Source organism: Malaya genurostris, chromosome 2 (assembly GCF_030247185.1).
Source record: "Malaya genurostris strain Urasoe2022 chromosome 2, Malgen_1.1, whole genome shotgun sequence".
Classification (NCBI taxonomy): domain Eukaryota; kingdom Metazoa; phylum Arthropoda; class Insecta; order Diptera; family Culicidae; genus Malaya; species Malaya genurostris.
Genome location: NC_080571.1, coordinates 218080050 through 218093786, shown reverse-complemented (window position 1 = coordinate 218093786; position 13737 = coordinate 218080050). Strand labels below are relative to the sequence as shown.

The 13737-nt window shown below is 36.6% G+C and overlaps 2 protein-coding genes across 9 annotated transcripts in view; one reads left to right on the top strand and one right to left on the bottom strand.

The window, feature by feature from the left end:
• LOC131427575 (phosphopentomutase) overlaps positions 1 to 13737 on the top strand; it is a 181890-nt gene that overhangs the window by 40007 nt on the left and 128146 nt on the right. For both annotated transcript variants that reach the window (XM_058590898.1, XM_058590900.1), the window contains exon 2: positions 5557 to 5598. The gene's annotated coding sequence lies outside the window, so the exon portion shown is untranslated. The remainder of the gene's footprint in view (positions 1 to 5556; positions 5599 to 13737) is intronic.
• The window catches only part of LOC131427576 (uncharacterized), a 57429-nt gene that overhangs the window by 766 nt on the left and 42926 nt on the right, over positions 1 to 13737 (bottom strand). For 2 of the 7 annotated variants that reach the window (XM_058590903.1, XM_058590905.1), the window contains exons 2-4: positions 9915 to 10853; positions 287 to 439; positions 41 to 224 (exon numbers count right to left, since the gene is read on the bottom strand). In XM_058590903.1, coding sequence (XP_058446886.1) covers positions 41 to 224; positions 287 to 439; positions 9915 to 10457 — 880 coding nt within the window. In that variant the 5' untranslated portion in view covers positions 10458 to 10853. Of the gene's footprint in view, positions 1 to 40; positions 225 to 286; positions 440 to 9914; positions 10896 to 13737 lie in introns of all 7 variants that reach the window. The other 5 variants (XM_058590908.1, XM_058590907.1, XM_058590904.1 and 2 more) reach the window with 5 other exon arrangements.

Genomic DNA, 13737 nt, shown 5'->3' with positions numbered 1-13737 from the left:
GAATCAATTGGGGCACTATGTATGTTTTTGGTCTGTTTACCTGGTAGAAAATAATGATCCAGTAAGGCCCACACTCCTCGCCAAACATTTATCGTACCAATAAAACTCAGGAAAAGGAAAAGATCAGCAATGATGACGCGCCATACTCCTGTTAATCGATCACACGCCCATCGCATTAGAGGTTGCAACGAAAAGGTAACGCCGGTTACACCGTAGCCTATCAACTGTAAACAGTGTAGTCAGTATAGGTGGAACTGTATTTGAATCTTTGCTGCTATAGACTTACCACTGAAGACCAGGCCGATAATGCTCGATCTTCTGGAAATAGCTTTAAATCCAACAACACCCATAACCCTCGCCAAACGAACACCACCAACGATCCGATGACCAGCACCGAAAACAAGCAATCTAGTACATACAGTCCAGGTTCCTTAGAGCTCTGGAATGAAAAAAAAAAAACGTGAATAAAATTATAGTTTTGGTGAACAAAGTTTTGCTTCTATATGTTTATAAGTTTAATGTATTTTATTTAATATATTCAAAAAACTGCACAGATTTCATGTATATTTTGGATAATGATCACGTGTAATCTCACCGGAGGGTCTATGGCTGTGGAAATCATCTGTAATGAAATTTAGGCAATCACGGAACTCTAGAAATCAATGTTTCACGGTGTAATTTTATAGATATATTCCATTTTTTCGGTTTCTTCCTCCGTTTTAACTCACTATAAATAATGGTTTTACGAACTCGTTTTTCTCCTGTTCAACACGATGCCAAACACATTGTGGGTTGTCAAAACAAAACATGTCTGTCTAAATATTGATGGGCTTAGAGGCACCATAATACCTTATGATCGAAAAAGAACCGGAATTTTCATTTTAAAATTCCCGGGCTTGTCCAATCGGTAAACTTTTATTCTCACAACGTTGGCAACACTTTTATACACATTCTGTTAAATTTTGACGCATATCGTACGATTAGTTTTTGTTTGGCGTCTATACAAAGAAGTTGAAAATTTTTCGTGTGGCGATTTTTATAATGGATGAAAATTTAGAACAACGTGCGTGCATCAAATTTTGTGTTGCAAATGGATTTAAGTGTTTCGAAACGTTGAAAATGTTAGAAAAGGCCTTTGGTGAATCGTGTCTAGGAAAAACACAGGCATACGAGTGGTATAAACGCTTCAAAGGTGGTCGTACAAGCTTGGATGATGATGAGATCCCTGGCCGCCCAACAACATCTGTTACTGAAGAAAACATTGAATCGGCGAAGTAAATTGTGTTGCAAAATCGTTCTGTACCGATTAGAGAGATTGCTGTGTTGTTGGGCATCTCTTATGGATCAGCCGAACACATTTTAACTGATGTTTTGGGTTTGAAACGCGTCGTTTCTCGGCTGGTGCCAAAAAAGCTGAATTTCATTCAAAAACAGCGTCGTGTTGATGTGGCCAAAGAGATGATTTCCAACGCAGATAGTGACCCCACATTCATCGAATGCATCATAACTGGTGATGAGGTGTGGATCTATGAATATGACGTCGAAAACCGCACAACAATCGACCGAATGGCGCTTCGAAGGCGAGCCGTTCTTCTAAATTTTCATCCATTATAAAAATCGCCACACGAAAATTTTTCAACTTCTTTGTATAGACGCCAAACAAAAACTAATCGTACGATATGCGTCAAAATTTGACAGAATGTGTATAAAAGTGTTGTTAACGTTGAGAGAATAAAAGTTTACCGATTGGACAAGCGCGGGAATTTTAAAATGGAAATTCCCGTTCTTTTTTGATCGTAAGGTATATTACATTTCTCCCCTTTCTAGTTTTTGAATCGAGTATTCGTCATTATAAACGGAATGCATTGATTTTTAATAATTGAAACTGTAATTCTGTTTTACTCGCATAAATTTGTTAAAATTAAGCACCGGTGAAGGAAATCTTTTGTAATTTGCCTTAATAAATTAACAGTTGAGAACAGTATGAAAGATTGAGTCTTCAGCATATAGCGATCAGTGGAACAAAGTGCTTCATTTTCTACTCATTCGCTAGTGCTCGATAGTGGGCGGTACGAAACACTGGCAATTACTGAGTTGAACGAAACATACTTTGGCGGATAACGCTAGAACGTAAATGTTTGACCAAATCAATTAAGCTGATTCGTACGGCACTGAGTGGATTGACCTCATGAGTTTGAAATAGCTGGCTCAAAATCCAGCTGAATGTGTTCTTTATTTGGTTATTTAGCATAATACTTTGTAGCGCAATATGAGGACCCGGTGTTCCATAATACATAACGTGTATTATCGAATACTTGTTTTGCCCTATTTACCCTCAACTAGATTTGATAAGAGCAAAACAAAACAAAACCTAGTCATTACATTCGTTTTGTGGAATTTGGCCTTTCGGTTTTAACAGACTTCGCAGCCGATTCATAGCGTACAGACTCATCGCATGGCTAGTACTACGATCTTACTGACACTAAGAATCCTTCCAGGTCGGGACTCGAACAACGCCCTACTTTCGTAATAATACTACGCACACTTTCGTAATTATACTGCACAATAGAATGAACAATTACACTCACAATAACTGATTGGTTACTAATCCCAACTCCAGACATGTGGAACATACCATTTGAGTCTTTCTGTTCTGATTGCTGTTCTTACTTTTTTTAAGCCATCTAAGAAAGTATTGTGGTCTTTGTTAGTAAATGTACAATTGAGATTCCTCAACCAATGAACATTACAATCTAATCTCCAGTTGGTCAACCTGAATAAGATGTGTGATGTTATCGATCAACTAGTGTCAAACCGGGAGTAAATCTGAAAATTAAATGACTGCTGTTGCTACTCAATAAATAAATATGTTATTCTACTTTCTCTTAAAGTGTGCGTTATCTATATTTGATGAATTAAATTTCTCAAATCTGAAGGTCGAGTTCACAACAAAGCTGCTCTGAATCATGGCACATGGCACCCGTGATTGCAATACAAGCAAAATATTAGTAATTTTCCATTGGCTTTGAAAACAAAGAAAAAAAAGTGATGAACTAAAAATTTAGTTGGAATGAAGTTGAAGCATGGCAATCAAACCATTGCATAAATAGCGACAATATATTCACCGTGACTACGCCATTGATATGTTTACTAATGAGTTAGGTTCAGTGGAAATTAGAATGCTCATAACAATTCAGTGAAGTTTTGGTCAAATCTTGCACGCTTCTACTGCATCCTGGAAAAGGAACCGCAATTGTGAAAAAAATATCACTTCGCTCAACTACTCGTTCAACTAAGTTCGCTCAATTAAAGAGAGAGAATTCAAGCATCCAAACCTTAAATGCAGCCTCGCTTTGCAAAAAAAGTATATCGCTGACACCAGTTCAGTGTCCGGCAGATGATGGCGAAAATGTCAATGAAAGATCGTGATTAAAAACAAATCGTCGGAGTAACTTTGCTATTATCATTTCAGGAAATTAAATACTTTTATTATTGATTGAATTATATTTTGCTGAAATAAAAGTTCTAAGTGGATATTACGATACGGTACGAAACTTGACCTTTTGTTTTGACAGACGGTACAGTAGTATGAGTAAAAACCCGGAAAATTTGGTTAAATCGCATGTTCATAGTATTTTGTTTGAATCTGTGAAGTTTCATTGTTATTTATAAAATAGGTCGAGCTGTCGATATAAGAAACTAGTCATGAACAATTTTTGCATACTTACAATCTCAATCCAGAGGCGTCCCATGGATCGATCACTAAAAATCTCGGAATTGCAAATATAATGGTGTTTTGAGTGATAAGAACCTTCAAGAAACGTCTGAGTACCCGAAGAAAGGAAGGGAGTAGTTGTAAAAGCGGTCCCATGGACAGTGAACAGCCAGGTGTTGAGTAGTACATTAGTTCAAGAATCGTCCAAACATATTAATTCGAGATGTCGTTTAAAAGTCATTTTTGTGCAAAAAACCCTTAAGAGTTCTGATTAACATGTTTACAAGGTGCGAAAAGCCCAAAACCGGAGTAAAAAATAAAATATTACTGCGAAAACCCGCGCCCGGAAACTTTAGACGAAATTGCTCACGAAAACGAGTTGCATTATGATGAGGAAACTTACATCAAGGCCGGCTTCCTTGGAATGTATATTTCGTTATCAACTGTATGTTCGAAGCTCTGAAAGATGTTCGCAAAAAGAAAGTAAAATTCGCAAAGAAGTTCTTGATCTGGTCGGAGATTTCAGTGCTCGCTTCATCTTGGAAGAAAGAAAGTATCTTGCCATTTATATAAAATAACAAAGAATAGAACTGGAAATTGATTTATTTTTTTGTCTTGATCGGGCCAGAAAAACCAGAAAGATCGGGAATCGAACCCAGGCGGGCAGCGTGAAAGGCATCGATTTACCTATCTCGCTATACTCGCTATCCCCATAGCATGATCTAGTATTCTGCCCCTATGCTCGAAATTTGTTGAAGTAGTACCGAGCTACGGAGTCAATTATGTGCCAAAAAGTATGAACCCACCAAATTCTATGATCTTCGGCCAACTGAAAAGTTCTGGCCAATTATGAAGACGGAACTTTGTAAACATCCCAAAGCTATTAAAATAGAGTTGAACTTGAGAAAAAATTAGGTAAAAACAACAAAAACACTGGAAAAATCGGTTGTACAAAATATGACCTACCCAGAAATCAAGTTCTCTTTTAAAGAAACTGATATATGTATATAAGTTCTTTAATAAAAGCCTTTATCAACTTCGCAAACACCCCAAAGCTATTAAAATAAAGTTGGGCTTGAGAAAAAATTGGGGAAAAACAACAAAATGAACTGGAAATCGGTTGTACAACGATGATTTACCCAAAAATAGATTTCTCTATTGAAGAAACTGATATATGTATACTTGTTCATAATAAACCGAGAAGTGGTTCAGTTTTTTTTATAAATAAGCAAATGAATAAATATTGAAGCTTTCGGATATAATACTTGTGGAAACTTATAATTCAAATCATAATATTGTTTGTTATAAAAAATCAAATTTTGTTTTCGAGTGAGGTCTTGAGTTAGTAACTTCAAGGTGTAAAATTCCGCAGAGGAACTTGACCTTATATTTCAACATACTTCATAGCTGATTCGATTGATTTGTTAGGGCTAGAAAAATCGTGTAAATTTACTGAGACCGATATATTCGAGCGTCAAAGATGACTCATTTTCACAGTTGATCTAACACATATTTGATGCATTGTTTTTTAAGTGTTGAATTACATACCTGCTTGAAATGCGGGGTATATTTGACACATATTTAAATCAACCTTGTAAAATTCTTCCATTTTACAAATTACGTTCTTTTGAATGGTGTGATATGTAGATTTGCGTCACCAGTAGAATTAAGATTTTTTTTGCAGTGTACAATTCTAATAAAATATTTTTTTTTGTGTTTGTTTAAACGAAAAGATCACAGAAATTCTTTGAAATTCTGATTATATATCAATAAATATTGTCGAAATCTATTGATTATTATAAGTAATTTAATATTTTTGATATATTTTTTTTATATTTCAGACTTTATGATCATCATACTAGGGTATTAAACACAAGTTCCTGGTAAGTGAAGTTATTTTAAAAAAAAGTAGATGGATTGAAAAAATTAACCAATAGTCATTCAAATATGACGTTCAATATGTGATTCATTATACATATCATGTAAAAATGTTTTGTTTCTTTTGATAATATTTAATAGATAGTAAGCTGTTCCACAATACGTAGTAAGATTTTTTCACAAGAAATGCGACAACTTTAGAGTAGATATCAGAAATCAAAAACATGACAGTATACTGTTCACTCATATACCTGAAAGAACTGAAATTATCGTATTTTGAGAAAGCTAAAATTAGGTTCGTAAAATGCGTGAAAGTAGCTTCAAAGAGACAAAAAAAATGTTGATAACTGACGCCAAAACAGGGTGGATATGCATGAGGATCGCTAATGTTCTAGAACGATTTTCCCGGATGAATCAACTATTGTCAACAATCCTTTATTATGGTGCTTATCCTAAAAGCCGTTACAGTGAAATTCTTTGAAAAACTTTTACTTGATTCTTGAATGAATACAAGCAGCGATGCCAACTTTACGGATTTTGCATTATTTCTCCAGAAATCTCCAGATTTCGCTTCATTTTTTCAGATACCTACGGGAAATAATTAAATCGCGCATTTCTTCTGATAACAGCCAATAATCCATCTGTCAAAATAGTGACAGTGATTGAAAAGAAAATATTTTATCTACGTTTGGTGTTGAATCAATACTTCAGAAATTTCACTTCAAAGTGGAAACCAAATCTACGGATTTGACCTCAGGGAAAAGTGACATCACTGAATACAAGTAAGTTCGTTTGGGCATCAACTAACAAGAATTATTAATTGTAATGGTGGTGATAAAAGTATTCAGGATTTTTACATGTTTTGTATAGCGACTTTAAAAGGTGGTTTGACACGACTCTATGATTTCTGAACCGGAAGTCGGATCCGGACAAAATTGATAGGATTGAATTAATAGTAATCTATGGGACCTGGGAGATTTCAATCGAGTTTAGGTTTTAAAAATTCGATTCAGTCACTCAATTTTGGAGTCTTTGACCACTATTCATAGTACTTCGGGAATTGTTCTATTGAGCACCAATGTGACCAATGGTGTTTGGTTTGGTCATATATCGTTATGACATCCAGGCTACCCTCGACATCTCAGAGCTAAGGCAGTGTGTCTTATTAAATATATTATTAAATAAAAAAAATGACTCCCAAGTCAAGGTGTATTTCCGTACCTACCTCGACAGAATTTCAACAAACGAGTTGGAAAATCGGCTCGTCTCCGATGAGCTCGAATCTACGTTATCTAATCATAATTCCTTTGATATTGTCACATATCGTAAACCAAACCTACAAACTGGGACCTAAACGAAGACTTCACGTTTAGAGTTTACGAGTTGGTGCCCGTGTCCAATTATAAAACCCCCTGATCGACTTGGATAATGTTATCGATGAGAAGAATTAAATCATAGTTGCAGCATATTAAGAATCTTGTCCCATTCAAAATGATTTCAGTATTAAGAGAGCTTGCATTGCTTTCGGTCATTGAAGACGAACTTGTGAAAAATCATGGGAGCTTTACATTGGATCCATAATGCTATAATTAGACTAATACGCTAATATAGATGCCTTTTATGGTGGCAGAAAGACGAAACTTAAGGGGCGGGTACGGTATAACACTTTTGAAAAATCATTCAAAATTTATTATTTTCTTTGTATTTTCTTATAGTAAAACATTTCTTGAATTTTCTGTGAAATTTTCATGCCTATCGGAACAAAACTCAGCAAGTTGTTGGCCTTTATCTTTACTTATCTCATACTGCGAAGAAGTTAGACCTCGACACGCAGGCCCAAGATTTCTGCTTCGGTTGACTGGACAAAACATTCTTGAAATGTTTCATTATAATAAATTATAAAAGAAAACATATGATTTTTTGAAAATGTTAGACCCTGCGGGCTCCCTGGAGTAATAAATTGTTTCCATTGATTTTATAGACAAAAACCTGTTTTAATCCACCTAGTGGTGTAATGACGCCTTTATCATACTATCACATATAATACTGTGGTATTCCTCAAAATAAGTTTCTTCGATTCTTGAGAGAATAACCGAAATCGGTTTGTTTGGCCGTCTACTGACAAAAACTTACAATTGGAGAAGATTTGAGGTCGATCTAGATTTTTTTAAACGTTTTTTGCCTTTTTAACACACTTTATTCTATATTTCCGGATCCGGATGAAATTCAGTAATTCCGTATGGAACCACAGTACCTTTCATTTGCAACCTACGTTTGTGAAAATCGGTTCAGCCATCTCCGAGAAAAGTTAGTGCAAAAAAACGTTACATACACACATACGCAGAGACACATACACACAGACATTTTACGTACTCGACGAATTGAGTCGAATGATATATGACACTCGGCCCTCCGGGCCTTTGTTCAAAAGTCGATTTGCACAGTGATTGCATAACCTTTCTATATGAGAAAGGCAAAAACTTTGAACGAGTTGTTCCCGAAAGCAGATTTTGAAAGTCCGTGTCCATCGTTACATTGTTTGTTACTTTGGGTAGATTTTACAGCTACAAAATGGCCGATTTTTTCGTGGATAATTGTAGTTTTTACTTTGATCAACCACAAAAAATAAAAAATCGAACAGAAACGTTGGGGTCTCAGAGAAACTTCTACTCTAACTATGCTGCTTTGATTTGTCCACTTCTGATTAGTGGGCACTGCAAATCATGATTTTCAAAAAGCGTCCTCAAAAATACCTCTTCACCGACTTATTTCTTAATATTTTTCCACGAATGCTTTTTAACATGCAAAACATTTGAATTTATTTGTTGAACGATAATTCTGAGAAAAAAACTCGCAAAACTGTTGATTTTTTTCATCGTTTCGAAAATAGTGATATTTTTGGAAATGGATGGGTTGATGAGTTGGTTGGAGCCTGGTGTAATGATAAATTTCGATGGGCCTGAACCCAGCTTTACCACTGTCAACTAGTTGGATAAAGCACAAGATTCGTTCTTGGGCTGCATCCTCACATGTCAAAAGGTCTACTACATTTTTTCAAGCATCATTACAGTATTCTGGTCAGAGCTCTGACTGGACATTGCAAACTCAACGATCACATGGCTACTATTCAGCACGCTGAATATTATTCGTGTAATTTGTGTAAATGAGATTACGAGACTTCATACCGTGTGACATCAAATTGCCCTGCATTGACGCAACTATGTATCCGGGTTTTTGGTTCTCCATACATGGTTGAATCTGTGTATAGGGAACTAAAATTGAAGGATATTCTATCGTTTCTCATCCAATGTTGTAAGGAGCTATAGTCAGACGGATTCATCGTTCTCCCTGGAGTGAATGAATCCTTTCTGCATTGACCTTAAAAGGTTTTAGCAAATTGTTTGACATCCCTCATGTAGTACCGAATTTACTTCTGCTCATAAATATCGCGAATCGTTCTGCATACTTCCAGGGAAGCAGAATGGTGTCGCTTTTGTAAAATCTTTAAATCTTCTCGGGGGTTGGAAGTTTTATTAATTGTGCAGTTTGGCACCTGTAATTATTTCGGGATGCAGAATGATTTGTTTCTTTTTGTGTTGTGTTGTCGTATGTTCGAGCCCTGACCTGGAAGGATTCTTAGTGTCAATAGCTTAGCTAGTTACCAATAGTTGTACTAGCCATCCAATGATTCTGTACGCTATGAATTGGCTGTGAAGTCTGTTGAAACAGAAAGGCCAAATTTCACGAAAGGAATGTAATGCCAAGACTTTGCTTTGCTTTTGTCCTCTCATCCTACCCTTTAGACAATACCTTTCAAATAACTAGAGGAACGAGCCACTAGAGCTGATTTGTTCTGATTCCTGATGGAACTATAAGAGATTTCCATCGAATCTTGATTTATAAAAATTGGTTTAATCATCGGTAGTTAGGGATCTGCATATCTGGGATTATTTTTGGTTGTACATCGTTATGATTCGCAAATATTATCGATTTAATGCTAAATCTAAGAATCCAAACAATAAATCGATTAGATTTTCTCTCGCTGTTAGATTAGATTTGCGTCGGGAATATGACATCGGAAAAATTTTGGCCTTTATAAAAACGTGCTCGATTGTTTAAAGTCCTACATCAAACATTGTCATATTAAAAGCATTTTAAAGTTACACTAACGGTTTGAACTTTCGAACAGGTTTACCGTTTTTAGGAGCTGTTCCCAACGGTACCAAATTAATATAATTTACCACCGCGTCGATTTTCAAAGTAAAAAGACATCGGTTGTCTGAGGAAACCGTTTTATTGTAATATAAATAGCAACACTTACCGACACTTTGAAATATGTTGGAACATCGAAATACTCTCTGCAAAGATCATTGACGACCACGAACGGTGATGCGGAAATGTTTCGTAGGCCTTTCAGTAGTGCCATCGCCAGTGCACAACTGAGCGTTATCAACACAACGTACAGCACATCATGCGTCGTATACAGATTAATCATTTCCCATCCTCCGCGCCACGCATTTACGCATACCGTGCCGTAGATTTCGGTGTACACTCGTGAGCCAATGTAGTACAGCAGTCGATGCCGATCGGGGTTAAGGTGTCGCCGGAACGTCGGTTGTAAGACATGAAACAAGAAGTGTCCCACTACGCCGAGACCTAGCGATATAATAAGACTAGTGGCATAATCCGATGGGTAGATGTAATCTGTCATTAAATTCCAGGTACCGCGCCAATAGGCCACCACTAATGGCCCGATGATGAACGATGCATATAGGTTATCGATCAACTCGAGCAGTATCCCGTGCCAGGTGCCAGACTTCGCATTGATGAGGCCATCCTCTATACCAACTATGCTCCCACGCATAATGCTTAAGTTGAGGCCGTTTGAATGATTTCTTCATACAAACACTATTTTCGCGCAATTTTATCACTCAAACACTTTTTTCTCTATCGTAATTCAAGCGATCAGGAGATTAACACTAGAACGGAGGAGAACAGTTCACTTTTGACAGTCCGACCACCGTTCTTGATAGGTCTGCCTGTGTCGGTTCATTTCCTGATCGTCAGTTTCTGTAGCACTTTTTGTTATCACTAGGGTTAAAGCGGAACAACACGGCACTCATATTTGCATTAAGCTTCAAACAAACGGTCGGCGAGCGGTGGGATTTTTTCGGGATGGATGCTGCATGCAGGTTGCTTCTAGTTTCAGATCTGCGATACACTCATTTTCCGACTGAGGTATGCACAACAGTGGCAATATCTATTTATATGCAGATAATTTTATACCAAGCTTCATTGCACGCTGATAAGAGATTTCAATAATTAAAATATGGACAGTCCGATTGTTCTGAGGGTGGCTCAAACAATATGCGTCTTTAAATTTCGTTGGAAAGTTCTTGGAAGGGTTAAAGATTCAACGTATTGTTCACTATATGTTACTCAATTCATACTAGAAATATAATAACTGTCGTTAAAAATCTAAAAAAAAATAATTCAACGCTTCACATTAAGACATTGAATTATTTTAAGACATACTTTAGAATGAAAGTCGTTTGAAAACAAATATAATCCAATAACATCAGCCAATAAAGTGTTTTGTTTAGGAAATTAGTAAAATTGATAAGAGAACCATTTAATGCAATTCAAATTTAAAAGTATTGAACCTCCATGAATGATTTAATATTTATTTATTTAATATTTATTTATTTATTTATTTGTCTTCGAGTTAAAAAAATAATTTCGCACAGACTTAGACTTATACTAATTCAATCCTAATCTTATTCTTTGTTTGAAAGTCTCTTTGCTAATATTAAAATCAAATAAATTAAAAACGCTATTGGATTGTTGACAGCAAACGTGCAGTGGATTTTTTTGGCCGTACTGCGTTCTATGAACTGATGATCGGAAGAAATCCTTTCGGTGTAGCAATCTGCTTGGAACGTTGATATCCAATTTAGCTAGAAGAGCATCACAGTCAATGTTGTTTGAGAGCAAGTCGAACACGAAAAGTTACTGTAGGAAGATTCGCCTATCACGTAAACTGATGAGAGCGCAGCGATGTTCATAAGAAGGTAGTTGTAAACGATTTTGCCAAGGAAGTCGTCTAAGAGCAAATCTCATAAAGCTCTTTTGAACACGTTCGATACGATCGATATGAATGGAGTGATACGGGGACCACACAATAACTCCGTACTCAAGGATGCTCCGAACCAGGGAAATGTAAAGTGTCTTTAGACTATAAACGTCTGTGAAGTCTCGAGTTACACGTTTGATTAGCCCCAGTACTGCAAATGCCTTAGCAGTAATCGTTGAGTAGTGTTCCGTAAAACGAAGCTTGCAATCGAGAATGATACCTAGATCCTTAACAGATGATACTCGTACAACTGGGATGGTGTTCATAGCGTACTCAAACACAATATGCGAGCGTATACGGGAAAACGTAATAACATTTGATTTTTCTATATTCACCTTCAAAATTTCTAGATCGTCAGAGTACATGGTATTAAAAGACGTTAGTCTATCACATAGGTCGTTGATAAAGAGCACAAATAGTAGTGGCCCAAGATGACTTTCTTGGGGTACTCCAGATGTGATAATGAAACTGCTTGAAAACGAAGAATCAAGTCGAACAGATGCACTATGATTTGTAAGGTATGAAAAAATCTAAGAGGTTAGCCAGTTTGGGAAGCCATTTCGTTTCAATTTCTCAACAGCAAGTAGATGTGGTACGCAGTCAAAAGCTTTCGAAAAGTCAACATATATCGCGTCGATCTGTTTAGTTTTTCCATTTTGCTAACAAGCGTCGACACATAACTCATCAGATTCGTTGTGGCCGAACGTTTTTTGATAAAACCGTGTTGGGCCGATGATATTATGTTTTTAACTGCCGGATACAGAATTCCTAGCAGCATACTTTCAAAAACTTTGGGAATGCAGCTCAGAATTGAAATTCCTCTGTAGTTAGTGACATTATGAACGTTACCGTTTTTGTGTATTGGTAAAATCAAAGCCTTCTTCCACTGCGTCGGAAAAGTATTCTCAGCAAGCGATCGATTGAAAAGTACGGACACAGGTAATGCCAACGACGATGAACATTGTTTGACGATCGACGGCTTGAGTCCATCCGGACCGGCTCCCTTTGTACTGTCAAGAGTACAAAAATGTTCGTACACTTCACGTTCAGTGAAAGATATCCTAGGTATATTCATGTTGTATGTCGGCAAACTACTCAGGTACTGTTCCGACAAAGGTGGTGAGTTATTACTTAGCACACTTTGAAAGAAAGACGCGATTAGATTTGCTGACTCCTCGGCTGACGATGAGTATTGTCCCTGATAGTTGACACATTCCGGAAATCCACGGCTAGTTGTTTTATTACGCACGAAATTCCAAAACAGCTTGGGATCATCCTTCAGACAGTTCTTAATATGAGGTACGTATGAACGGAAACACGAATTATTCAAAACCTCAAATTGACGCTCTAAGTCATTTCATTTAACTGGTATACATGTATTCGTGTATCCGAAATAATAATACATTCATTTACTTCCAATTACAAGGGAAACTACCCGAAAATTGAGCACAGGTCTCTGACTAAATAAATCATATACAAAATAGAGTATATTTTACGTGAGATTAACGATTGATGTTGAACTTTTGAGGCTCGCCAGTAACTCCATATGAACTGATAACACACCGATGAGTCGAAAACGAAACCTAAAACCTTTTTTTTTAAATCAGTGGTTTAATAATGCTTTGGTCATCATCGTTTGTATGAGAAATCATAGCGAGATAAATTTTAGAATTTACGACCGCTACACCAGGTAATTCCGGTACAGGAACACGGAACGGGTATAGACAAAGTAAGCATCTAAGGCCATCAACTAATAAGACCTATGTGTTGAAATGATTTTGGAGATTTTTTATTTGCACCGTTGTTTGAATGACGGTTTGATATTTTTAACAGTCATCATGTACCGGAACCAAAGATCGGATCCGAATAAAATTTAACAACTATCTGCGTGATCTCAACCCCTTTTCTTATTTGGTCATCAACTAATAAGATATGCCAACTTGAATTTATCAGCTAACCACCTTGCAGTTTCGAATTTTGGAAGTTGGGTACGCATTAAAGGTAATAATCG